Below are 13,336 nucleotides of genomic sequence, written 5' to 3' on the forward strand. Positions count from 1 at the left end.
AATTCAAAATGCTGTCATAAATGGTGGAGCTTGTCCAGGCAGTGATACAAGCCTGCATTTTATTGATCTTTCCTCCTTTTATTTTCTCTTTAAGAAACTACACAGATAGAAGATCCTCGTGTGCAATGGCGACGGGAGCAGGAACATATGCTGAAAGACTATCTCGTCCTAGCCCAAGAGGCAATTGCTGCACAGAAGGAGATCTATCAAGTGAAACAGCAGAGGCTTGAATTGGCCCAGCAAGAATATCGGCAGCTTCATGATGTGTGGGAGCACAAACTGGGCTCTCAGACCAGCTGTGAGTATTATGAAGTGACTTTCTCAGTCATGATCCCTCCAGGACAGTAAAATGCTTAAAGCTGGTCCTCTGATAGAGCACCGGGTTATGTTATGCCACATCAAATACTCTGCACATTTCATTGCTTTTGAGACAGAATGAGCAATCGTTGTTTAATGCCTATTTTCTGAAGGATGAAAATGTTTATGTTTATATGTTATATATTATGTTTATATAATGTTTATGAACATGATTATATGTTATATATTATGTTTATATAATGTTTATGAACATTATTACTATTTTCCTCGATCACTGGAGTTGGTGTGCAAATTTTCAGCATGGGCTTCAAGAAATGTTGGGGCGAGGGGGGGGAGATTGTGTTGTGTTCCTTGATTCACCTGTCCAAAGTACAGAAACAAGGCAAGAAGGTTAATCCTGAGCAGCATTCCCAGACCTCTTGCCAGTGGAAGATGTCCAGAGGAGAATGTATTTCCTGCAAGGCTTCCAGAAGTTTTTTTTATATAATCCTTACAACTGTAAGCTTTGTTCTTGATAGCAACATGAAAGGACTGACACACCCGCACAGCTGTCTTTTTACTCTTTCTGGGTTATACCTAGTGGTAGTGAACTCAAGTGGCTCATTCTGTGCCTGATATCAAGAAGTATATAAGTAGTTCTGTCATCAAAGGGTTCTTAAAAATTTGAATAGGGTCCCATCCCTTATCTCTGAAGTAAGCAAGCAGTGCTCTACCTAAGTACTGATATAATAAAACAGTATGTTATGGATGTGAATTGCAGTGGTGTGATGCTGTCTATCCGTTAAAAAAGAAAAAGAAAAAAAAAGCAACCAAACAGAAAGAGAAATGTTTTCCCGTGTTTTATAGGGCATAAACTGATGGCTGCAAGGATCAAAACAACTCCCTTGCCTACAGCTACCTCTAACAATATTGCACGTTGGGGAGCTTCTGTACCATCTGAAGCATAAGAGTTTTAACTGCTGCTGAGAAAAGAGTTCTGCTGTTAATGGGACATTGATTTAATACGATGTGACACATTGGATGATCAGTCATGTTCTCAAGGCTGTGAGAAGGCTTGCATCACGTTTTTCAGTTTCTTATTCTTTGCTTTGTTTCTAAACATTCAGTGGATTGTTTACACAATAACCAAGTCTAAAAAATAAAGTAAACCTTTATGCAGTGTTTTTTTTTTTTCCTTCAGTTGTGCTAAATGCTTCTGGAGATGCAGGAGGTGATAAGAGATTCTAGCAAATGGGTAAAAAGCCCATGGCAGCCATGTGTGGAGGGAGTGATGGGAGGCCTTAATTCCTGGTGGGGCTAGTAGATGAGATGGGGAGGGTGGTAAAGCCGCTAAATGCAGTGTTTGTTTTGCTCTAGTGCTGTCTGGCTCATCGTCAAGTTCCAAGTATGACCCAGAGATTCTCAAAGCAGAGATTGCTACTACAAAATCAAGGGTAAGAAGTATGACTGGGCTTCTGCTTGCCACTAGTAATCCTCAGATATTTTCCAAACTTCATGATAAATATTAAGAGATGTCAAAGCAGTCGAAAGAGTTAATGTTGCCATTCTTTATTTAAGAGAGAAACTAGCAGAATTCTCAAATGCCATGGTCTTAATTTGAAACAATTGTTTTCCTAATAGTCCTTAGGCTCTTGAATGCTGATAGTATGTTTCGCTCCACAGCTCCACAGTGGGATATTCAACTGTGTGCTGGCTCCCTGGTGCACTGCAGCGCCAGGGAGCTGCGAGCTCTCTCCTGAGACTGGCAGCTGTTTTGTCGTGAGCTCAGCGCACGCTGCGAGCAGCGGCAGTGTGCTCTCTCATGCAGAGCTCACTTTGGGAAGAAAGGACTGAAGTAAAGTAGGTCAGTCTGGCCTCTGCAGAGGAATATAAAACAGCGAGCTGTAGGGTCAGTGGATTTACGATATGTATTATCATCCTGCTGTGTTACTCGTGCAGTGGGGCCTTTTAATTTGGTATGTTGGAGGATGGCTTGTATTACTGCGGTCTAACTCCAGTCCTCACACCTAACGTTTTTTTAATGACTGGAAGGATTTTAAACATCAATGAGTAAAATCAGCATGTGCTTTCATTGCTGTCCTTTGAATTTTTCTCATCTTCCCTGCTTATGAGGTTGGAACTTCCCTTGAGCCCCTGATTAAATGATGTGACATCCGAGTACTAGATAAATCTCTAGCCATTGGTAATGTGCTGATGAAGATGCAGTCAGGGCTGGTAGCTGCTGTTGAGATGGAGTGAATATTTGGATACTTTGTCTAGAGAGTACTGTCTACATTGAGTAAGTTCTGAATTGAATGGGTAGCTCTGTACCTATATAAATACTCATGTAAAGTATCGCTCCAAAAATGTAACACCTTCCTACAGGTCAATAAACTCAAGAGAGAGGTAGCTCACATGAAGCAAGAACTCCAGTACAAAGAGCATGGATTTCAGACACTGAAGAAGTAAGTCTGTTCTGAAGATCTTATTTTTAGTGCAGAACATCTCTGGCTTGTAATGCATCCCCCTCTACATATATCAATAGCTGCCTAAAGAACATTAAGCTGGAATACATCACTGATGAGATCTTTGGGCACATGCAAGTCAAAGCCATGGGGGTTAGTTTGCTCGAATGTTTGCCTGTACACGATTGGCTACATCAGAACTGACTTCATGGCGAAAAGATTTTGAACCAAGTTCTATCATTTAAATGGCATTCTGTTTTGCTCAGTATTGCCCGATACTGATGACACAATATACCCATCGCCTTAATTATAAGAGTCCTTGTTTTAGGCCACTGAGGAAAAAATTAGGGTGGAAGGGAAGGGGAGAAAAATATTGCGTATTTACCTTGGTATGGATATGCAACCGGCATGTTTTCAGTAATGTCACTGATAAGTATCCTATCAATTTTCTGTAAGTGACAACTTCAGTAAGTAGTAATTTGAGAAGAGGGAAGGATGAGGTGGCTTGTAATTAGGTTGTGCATGCAGATACATTCATGTGTGAGATATCTGCCAGGTTTTCAAAATCTTTAAACTAACAATACGTATGTGGCTAACTTGATGATCTCTGGGTTAGAAACGAGGTAATTAGCATCAGTCTGTCTAAACACTTTCTCCACCTTTCATCTTCTCCCTTCCTAAGGAGTCAAAGCAATTGTACAGCTAAAATCAGAGTTTCTAAGTTTAATATCCTTCTAACAGAAAGAAGGAAGAACCCCAGGCATGACTGCTTTTCTTTATTGCACTTAGTGGGATTTCTTATCAATGAATGTCCAGATGTATGCATCTAGGATGATAGGATTAATTGCATTACATACAGAGTTTGCTTACTGTATGTTTTTTTAATGCCTACGCAGAATTGACATGAAAATGTCTGATACTCAAGGTGGCTACAAACTTGATGAGGCACAAGCCATTTTAAGTGAAATGAAAGCTCTCAAGAAGGCCATCACATCAGGGGAGAAAGAAAAGCAAGACCTCATTCAGGTATTGAAACAACGTGACTTTATAGTATTTTGTCTCCATTCATTTAAAGTTGAACTTGATAAGTAATTTAAGTATTTTGTTTTTCAGATATGTGATTTGTTTTTTTACTAAAGTAGTTCCATATTGTGGTTGAACTGTAGCATGTTTATAATTATTTCCAAAACTGATGAATAAAATATAACTAACAGCAGTAAGCACTGGGTTACGGATGGACATTTGTCTCTTGGTTTAATGGTCAAGAATGAACCAGTGTGACTGTCTGTTCTGCTGTCAAAGAGCAAATCTGCAGAAGCTGTGTAAAAAGCTGGCCCATTTGGTGTGCCTCCTCCTTCAGGCTCCCAGCAGAGAGCCTGTCTGCGTGTGGGCATCAGTGTGTGCCCATACCTTGTATGCTCAGACAGGCGGGCTGCTTCGTGCTGCGGGAGGCACAGACCAGCCATGCCTGCCCTCATGTTGGCAGGCTCTGAGGGCACACGTGGAACGGCTGGACCTTAATCATGTCCTTTTGGCTACAGCTGTGTAGGTGCCAAGGTATTTTGTGTGAAAGTGAGCTCATTTGATGAATTTTTGTGGTTTCAGAGTTTAGCCAGGTTAAAAGACAGCTTCGTGAATGACAGAGGATCACAGTCAGACCTGTGGGCCAGCAGCGTGTCCTTGGAAAGCTCCAGCCCTTCATTACCAAGGCAGTACCTGGATGTCAGCTCCCAGACAGATGTTTCAGGAAACGTAAGTAAAGTGTGGGAAACCAATTGCATCTGGAAACATTCCTCTGAAACTAGAACAGCACTGCCTTATCACAAGGTTTCAGGCGTGGGCAAGTATCTATGAAATGATACCATCTCCTGTTTTAAACTTGGTTGACTTTCATTTTTGTTTAATGCAAAAAAGTTAATGCATCTCTGAAATCAGCCTGCTGTTACCCCATGCTCTGTGTCTATCAGAGCAACCCAGGTGGGAATAAAAAGAAAGGAAGTTTTACTTTGCATGTAGGTGTAGCTTCTTGAGACATGAATATTCCCATAGCTCTTTATAAAACTGATATGCTACTAGACCAGAAACATTCAGCAGCTACATATGGGCTGAGCTCTAATGAGGCCTCTTCCCTTAAGAGTGCATTTTGCTTTCGGCTTGTGAATGTTAAGGAGTGAGAACGATAGCATATGTGCGGATATTTTGATGCCATTAAACATGTGTAGTGCTCTGTAAGTCTTCAGTCCCACTTGTGCAGCAAGATCATAATTGGCAGACTTGTGCCAGCCTCAGCAAGGAATTGAGCGGTGCTGTGGGTACCTCGCGTGCCTCTCAGGACATCGCAGAAGCCTCTCCTTTGAACCTTTACTTCAGTGTTCGTGGCCATTTGCAGTCAGGGCCATACATGTGATTAAAGATCTGTGAATTTGGCCTTGATAGGATGTCCCTTGTCCTCAAAACTTGACAGCCAAAGCAAGATGTAACACAAACCAAAATGTGATTGCAATCAGCAGTTAAGAAGAAATATTGCAAAACTATTTGTGTGTGCATGAAAATGAAAACCTGACCTACATGTGGTAGGTTCTCCTGTATGGTGAGCAAGGCCACAGAGCTTCTGAATCCTGTGAATTTTTTAAGCATTTGAAACAATCATGAAAAATTTAATCAAGGGAAATATTTCCCATTATGTGACTGGTTTAACTAGGTAAAGTAGTTTGTCAAGAGCAAGTGTAACTTGTAATGCCATCAGTTTCAAGAAGGAATGTCAAAATAGGAGCAGTTACTAAGTTGCTGACTTCATATTTTGTCTCAGTTTATTACCAGCAGCAATAACCAGTTGGCTGAGAAAGTGAGATTACGCCTTCGATATGAAGAAGCAAAAAGAAGGTAATTCTTTGGTCTGTTTTACCTTTTGGCTGTCATACAGCTTATTCTGAAGATGTAACTCAGATTGAAATCCAGAGCTACTGCTACATAAACATGCTAATTTCTGAGCTAGTGAAGCAACAAGCTTTCTGGGCCAACGTTATCATCTAAGAAATAAATAACCATCCTAGAAATTGCTAAGGAGTGACTAACACATCAAGAACTCAATCTAGCCACACCTGCAGGAACATAAGTGGTTTTCCTGCCTGTTGCCAATGCTTCCCCATTCCAAATAAGACGACTGTACCGAAAGGCATGTCCTTACCTTACTCTAAATACACTTACTTACTGCCTTACTCTTATCTGACTTGCATGGCTTCAAGTCAGATAAGGAGAAATGTATATTGCGTTAACACCTAGCATACTGAGGCACGGTCAGAAGGCTGCAGTTTTAGTGCCTGTCTGCTTACCTGTAAGAATGTAAGCTTTTACATTTGCCCTCTGATACGAGATGAATGAAGAACAAATTCTTAAAAAATCATATCCATTTAGAAAACTTTTGCATAAATTAGATTGGGAGATGTATTTCTAATAGATAATAACTAACTCACTTGTTGAGGAGGTGCCTATACTTATATGGATGGATACAACAGTTATTTGAAAAACCACGAAGCAATGTTCTTTCCATGTACTTTGGTGGCCCTAGTCCTTGTTCCGAGGTGTGGCCATCAGTGGTGGTGATCTTGTTTTTAACTATTCTAAAGGGACTTTCCTATTCCAGAAAAGCAAACTTCAGATATGGTACAATCTGTACCTGGAATACATGCAAGGAAGAAAGGATTGTCTCTGGTTGGAAATAAGGCTTAAGGCTGTGGTTACTCAGTGTCCTCATTTGAGTATGCTGGTATGGTCAGCAGGCCATGTTTTTCTGTGGCATAAATTTTTATCAGCATCTGTGGCAATTGTCAAAGTTACACGCAAAGAATGTGTGTGCCCAGCTACTTTTGACAGGAGCTTGCACATTTCTAGGTAGAGAAGGTTTATCAGAACTGTTTTGGAATCCAAAATTAACAGCTACAGTCGTATTCAGATCATCCTTTAAAAAAAAAATATATATATATATATATAGTTAATCCCTTAGATGCAGTAGTTAATGTTTCAGTGTTAAAATTGTTCTTTACTTTTAAGTTTTGCTCAGGGCTGCAATTTAATTTATCCTGACTTTACATTTTCAATTTGAGATGAAGCACTTTTACTTTAGCCTGTATCTTTTCCAAGGGGCAAGTGAATAAAGATAAACCTGAAGAGAAAATATATACTCTTTTAAAAAAAAAAAAAGACAGAATTTTATAAAGGCAAGCTAATGCTTCATTTGAAGTGATGAAGAAGTGCATACAACACAGTCTTGCAGTTAAGATTTGATACCTCATGTCAGTCTTAAATAATTTATGGATTTTCTCATAGTTTAAAAAACATTGAGAAAAGGTTGATCTGAATGGGCATGAATAATTGATAGTGCAATGAAAAGATCTGCTATCAGAGCACTGTGGTTTTGGCATAGCCATCAGTAGGAGCTGCAGAAACAAATACATTAAGTGGTTTTAAGCTGGAGCAATACTATGGATTTGGTGACTCACAAGGAACCTTATGTTGCTGTGGAAATTCCTCCTGGTGTGTGTTAGAAGTGTTTTCTGTCCCTGCAGTGGAATATTAAAATGCTCCAAGAACAATAGGTGAGTGAGTACTTTGCTCATGCATGTGTTACGGAGTCAAATGGTAGGGATGCATCTGTCCTGTTAGCTCAGCGTTGTCAGGAAAGGTAAAACTCGAGACTTTGAAATTGAGGTGATTTCCTGTGAGGTAGGTGAGAGCTACTAGTTTTACAAAGAATGATGATTTTGAAAGTGGACAGTAGCAGACACAGTTACATTACTGTTGTGGACCAGACTAAAGCCACCGATGTAGGTGAATATCTTGCAGAACTTTTTCAGGTCAGAACTGCTGGGGGGCAGTTTTGTGTGTTCCCTCATCTAACAGTAAGTCCTTTTGTTTTACGTCTCAGTGAAACCAATGGAGCCCTAGAGTAGAGTCCTTTCATGTCAAATCTATACAAAAAGAGCAGAGGATGACTGCAGTGACAAATTCTAGGTTAATTGGTTTGGAAACTGATGAGAGGTATCTTGTCAAAAGGGATGGCACTGCTACATCTCTACAAGGAGAGCACTACTGCAGCAGAGCCTGAAGCATGAATGTTGTCTGATGTAACTAACTATGCTGTACAACTTCAGACAAAGTTATAATGCAGTTGTGTGGCAGTTGTGCTCCATGCTCTGCTTTACTTCCTTCAGCAGCTGATCTTTCAGCTTGGGTTTTGTATGACTGGATAACTCTGGGCTTTTAAAGGCAGGCATTAGAATCTTCTGAGCTGGAATATTTTAGTCTCACTTAAATATCCACCATTGTTCCACAACTGTTGAGTTTTTAAACCTTTTTGGTTTTTCTGACAAACAGGCTGATCTGTTAGTATCACCCACTGATGACTGGTTGTGGAGGCAGATATTGAAGTACACTTCTCTGGAGATGCATGTACTCCATGCTTTTTGGAGCCTTAGCTCCAAAAAGACTAAAACTTCTTACAAGTTATGCCTGTATCACAAAAAATAACAGCTTTTCCAAGTGGGGGAAAAAAAAAGACAGTAAGTCATGTAATTACCTTTTCTAGTTAAGAGTACAGTTAAATTAAGCTTCCCATTCCCTATTTTGTTAGGTCTTGCAAGCTAGTAATCATTCAGAAAGGGCCTGTGTGACTTGAGCTCAGTATTGCTGATGGTTTTTGCAATGCAAACCTAGCATGGCACTTCAGCGATGTACCTTAAACTCAGCTGGTGAATGCTGAAGGGTGGATTTTTCAGCCACGTGTCTGTCTGCAAACCATTTCTATTGTAGTGATATCGTTTCATTGGACTAGTAGAAACAGAATGTGTAAACCTAAAAGGGGAAAAACTGAAAAGGGGAAAAATAATGACCATTTACAGAGCAAGGCAAAAGCTAGAGTTGCTTTAAAAAAGCTATTAGACTTGGAAATGCATAGAGAAAAAAAAAACTCCATTGGAAAAGCCATATCCATGCAAATGTATGCCAGAAGTGATCAGATTAGTGCCAACCAATCCTCTTAAACTCATATCCCTTCAAAATACACAGAGGAATTCTTGGATTTTGAATTAATGCCATTGTTAATTCTTTGTTGGAGCACAGTGTTGCGCTTGATCAGGCACTCAAAAACAAAATAGCTCAGAAGAAAACCTAAAAATAGTTGAGTTGAATATCTAACAATTATGGAACTTGAATTAGAGTAAGCAACCTGCTGTGAGGAATTGGTTTACAGAAAAAATGAGGCTCGACTTCAAACAGGTGATCTAGTCTGTGTCCAGTGATGAAGGAGGCAGGCTGGTGTGTGTAAGCCTGATCTTGTACCTCTGTTTCACAGGCTGTCTTGGGGCTTCAGTTACTCTTGGCATGTGGAGCTTGGAACACAAGATTTATTCTTCGAGGCCGTTCAGCAGTTGTGTAGCTGCTGCTACCCGGATCTGCGTTTTATTTCTGTAATCACTTCACAATGGGGTGGTTGGGTAGTGGACACCATCCTTTGCACTTCTGTAGCATAAAGCAGGTTCTGGAAGGATCCAGATTAGTAGCCACAACTGTTCATTGTGCACAATTGAAGTGTGGGATCCCTAAAACCCTTTTTAAAGGGGGGTGAGCACTGGGCTTTGATTTCATGTACAGCAAATCACTTTTTTTCATGTGTTTACTAAAACCTGAATGAGATGAGTAGTAATCACATGTAGGGGTGTGCATGCTTCAACTGTCTGGCGTTCAGTCAGGTGAATTATTTTCTACAAGATACCTTGCCTTTCTCATTGTTTGAATTCTAAGCTTTAGTAATTTCTTCTCCCCAGCCCACTCAGCCTTCCCCATTCCATGTTCCCCACTCTGTCACTTCTAAATGTGCAAGTTCTAGAAATGCAAGTCAATTGTAACTCTTACTCAGCTTTATTTTTACTGTTTCTCACTGAACTCCAGTAATCATCCCTGCAGGTCATGAAGAGTTGTAGGTCAATGATTATTACTAAGGAGACTGCATCCCCTGGGTTGACTGACATCTCTGCCCTCACTTCTGTACTGTGACCCACCACAGGTTTTTTGACTCACCTCTCTATGTTGTAGTGTGAAGCAGATCATTTTTGGAGCTGACACAGCAGCTCAGACGCTTGGGAAATAGGAAATGGGCAGATAGGTGGTATGAGCAGCCTCCTTAACGGCAACAAGCTGTGTTATCCTCTTCTGTCTGTCAAAGCTCTTGTGAAGTGCTAGATCTGTATTGCTGTTGACTTCTTTGTAATCTTCCTGCTTGAGATAATGTAGAATGATGCTGAAGGATTAGTGACGCTGACTTTAAACTGCAGTCTGGGATGATACCTCAGATCAACATAGACTGTACATTCATGCGAACAAGTGACTCTGGATTTAGGTAGGATTGTAATCCCTCTAACTTCTCACATCCTCAGGTCCCTGCTGTGCCAGAAGTAGCCTAACTCTTTAAGATGTCCAGAAAGCTCAGCCTATGGTTGGATTCTTCTAGTAGTAGCAGCATGCACGTGGTGAACTTCCTCATTGTAAAGACAGAATTTGTTTCTATTTTTTTGAGTAACCAGTGGTCTTTCTCAGCTTATCTGAATTCTGTGCAGGGAGTGCAGAATTCTCTTCCATTAATCTGATAAAAGATCAGATACATACCATGTGATACTCTCCACAATAAGTAGTATGAGGTCATTAAGGCATATGAAACATCTCTTTAGTGTGTCTGACAGATTGTTTTAGATCCACAATTTCTATTTTGCTATTCCTTGACTGGTAGAAACTACAGGTTAACTAGGGACTTGGCTTTCCGTTGGCAGCAAACCTGAGTTAAAATCCCATTTTTGCATGTCAGCCTCCTGGCAGTGCTTTACTTGACTGCACCCTCATAAAGGTGACATAAAGGGTGAGATTAGTTGTCCTGGAGTTGAAGATTCTTCTTCGGGGCTGTGGAAGGTGTGGTTAGTCATGGTACATCTTCATGTGTATGTTGAGCAGTAGCTAGGACACTCCTCGTGAAATAACTGCTTGCATTTTTTTCCTTCTTGCTGCAGAATAGCAAACCTGAAAATACAGCTGGCTAAGCTTGACAGTGAGGCCTGGCCTGGAGTGCTGGATTCTGAGCGGGATCGTCTAATATTAATTAATGAGAAGGAGGAGCTCTTGAAAGAAATGCGATTTATTAGTCCCAGACAATGGACTCGAGGGGAGGTGGAGAGACTGGAGACAGAGAGAAGACGATTAGAGGAAGACCTTCAAGCTGCTAGAGACACTCAAAGCAAAGCACTAACGGAGAGGTAGGTTACTGGGTATAGGACTGAGCTTCCATCATTGGGCAAGAGCTGACCGAGAGCAAGCAGCAGCATCTCCTGCCTGAATGCTAATAGCAGTGTACTCTGACTTCTGTAAGGCTGGTTCTGTAACTATCTCTCAAAATAAACCGACTGCAGTCGGTAATCCCCAAGAGGGGAAGGGTTGTTGGGGCACCTTTCCTACAAATGGATCCTGTATGAAAATAAGAAATGCTCAAAATAGGTCAGGTTATTATGCTGTTCCTGTATTCAGCCAGCTCCTCACAGCAGCTTCTATGGTTGCTTTGCAGTCTGGAGCTTGGTAAATGTTAACAGATGGAATTTTAAATTAAAAAAAAAAAAGTTTGTTCTAAGCATCCTTGTATGTGACTGCTGTAGGAACTGATACTTGACAGGCCTGTGGGTGTTGCGTGGACTATCCTGTAAAACTGAACTAGCTGAAAGAAACACAACTGTTCACCCTAATTTTGCTTGTTGCAGTAGGAGGTCTCCTGGGAACATACACTGAGGTTGAATATTGTATTGGGCATTTGCTGCTGCTTTGTGATCTGTGTGTGTTAACGTCGGTGGCTATGGCAATGCTACTTTTAGCTGGAGGCTCTTCAGTTTATATGGGATAAGTGTGTTGCATTCGTTTTCTGTGTCTCTGTATTCATTTATTCTGCATGCTCAGTATCCAAACTACACGTTTCCTATGTGGATTTTTCATGGTTTTATCATACTGGAAAAATTCTAGGTGTCTCAGAAGTCTCAACTGCAAGATTTTTACTGGCCTGAAAAATCTATGCTTCAAAAAATACTTGTTATATTGCTGTAAGATGAACACTGTCATTTGATTTTTAGGAATATGGTCTTGTACAAGTGCACCCAAGAAACAGGTTGTTTATGTGGAAGGATTTATTGCCTGAAGGCCTGGTTAGAGAGCCAGCAACTAACTGCACGTTTTGTTTTAAACCAGTCCAGGTGTGAAATAAAACTGAAATGTTGGAGTCCTTTAATTCACATAAAGCCATAATGAGATGGTTATAAACTAAGTCATACAAACCTTAATCATTTATGGACCTTACTGAAAGCAAGTGAAAGCACTTACGCCTTTATTAGCAGAGTAAATATAAGAACACAGTAGTGCACGTCAAGCAGCATCCCTCACGCTTCTAGTGAGGCCTGATTCTCAAAATATCAGCCTCCATAGTAGTACCTTTAATTCTCTTTACTGTTGTGAATGTTTTCAGGATTGAGTTACACATCTTGGTAAACACCTGTGCATCTTGTCTGAATTCTGTTCCACTTTGCACTGTATGTTCTCGTTGACTTCAGTAGGATTTCATGGAAGGAATAGTACTTGCCTTTGCTCTTCATTTGAAATTGTAAATGGTACTTTAGATCTCTTCTTTCCTTTCCTCTTAGATTGAAGTTGAATAGCAAAAGAAACCAGCTAGTCCGAGAACTGGAAGAAACAACGCGGTTAGTTGCAATGTTACACACCCAGCTGAAAAGGTACATAACCTCCTACAGAAGCTATGGGTTCTTTAACTGCACATAACGTAACTGCCATTTCTCTAACAGCTTTATGTCCCAGATGACTGATGTAAAAGGCCTTTTGTTTATAGTAGTCACCTAAGATCCCCAGGTAGTTAGTAGAAAGAGAAACCTTGAGGTTAATATGTCCCACCCCATTTAGATAGGTTGTTCAGAATGGGACTTTGTGCCTCTGACAACAGAATGAGTTTCAGCAATCCCTTTTGTTTTGGACGTGTAACAGTTCAGTGGCTAAGGTGTGATATTTTTTCTGAACCTTTGAAGTACTGTAGTATTTCATTAATAAAGTATGTTAAAGACAGCTTAGTACTTGTGCAGCAAATGAAATGAATCTTAGTAATACATGTTAATATGTTGCAATATTTCTTGGAATTAATTCTGAGTATGCTGTTGCTTGCCATGTAGAAAATGTATTGTGATATCCATGAATCTTTTGTGATTCACGTGGTATATAGAAATATTTCTGCAGTCATAATGTGGTCTGATTATTCAGGCTGGAGTTCTTGGAAGAGCGTGGAGTTGCTGTTTTTAAAGATAAATACATGACTAAACAGTAAGGCCGAACCTTCTTCAGCTGCAGCCATATCTTCAGCCTTTAGATTAGAAAGTGTTTGGTGTAGTTTTTGTTTGGTTGAGGTTTTTCCTATCTGTACTGAACTTACTCTGTTTATAGCTTTTGTTCCCCTTGGACTGTTTCATTTTATGAAGATGATACCGAAAAGA

General features: G+C 40.3%; 1 protein-coding gene across 1 annotated transcript in view; it reads left to right on the plus strand.

Annotated features, from left to right (window-relative positions):
• The window catches only part of WWC1 (WW and C2 domain containing 1), a 70,915-nt gene that overhangs the window by 36,511 nt on the left and 21,068 nt on the right, over positions 1–13,336 (plus strand). Inside the window, exons 4-11 of the mRNA XM_035338938.1 lie at positions 95–298; positions 1,675–1,751; positions 2,683–2,762; positions 3,659–3,788; positions 4,368–4,514; positions 5,572–5,645; positions 10,817–11,059; positions 12,482–12,571. Of these exons, the coding sequence (XP_035194829.1) occupies positions 95–298; positions 1,675–1,751; positions 2,683–2,762; positions 3,659–3,788; positions 4,368–4,514; positions 5,572–5,645; positions 10,817–11,059; positions 12,482–12,571 (1,045 nt within the window). The remainder of the gene's footprint in view (positions 1–94; positions 299–1,674; positions 1,752–2,682; positions 2,763–3,658; positions 3,789–4,367; positions 4,515–5,571; positions 5,646–10,816; positions 11,060–12,481; positions 12,572–13,336) is intronic.

The sequence above is a fragment of the Oxyura jamaicensis genome, chromosome 13 (assembly GCF_011077185.1).
Source record: "Oxyura jamaicensis isolate SHBP4307 breed ruddy duck chromosome 13, BPBGC_Ojam_1.0, whole genome shotgun sequence".
NCBI lineage: Eukaryota > Metazoa > Chordata > Aves > Anseriformes > Anatidae > Oxyura > Oxyura jamaicensis.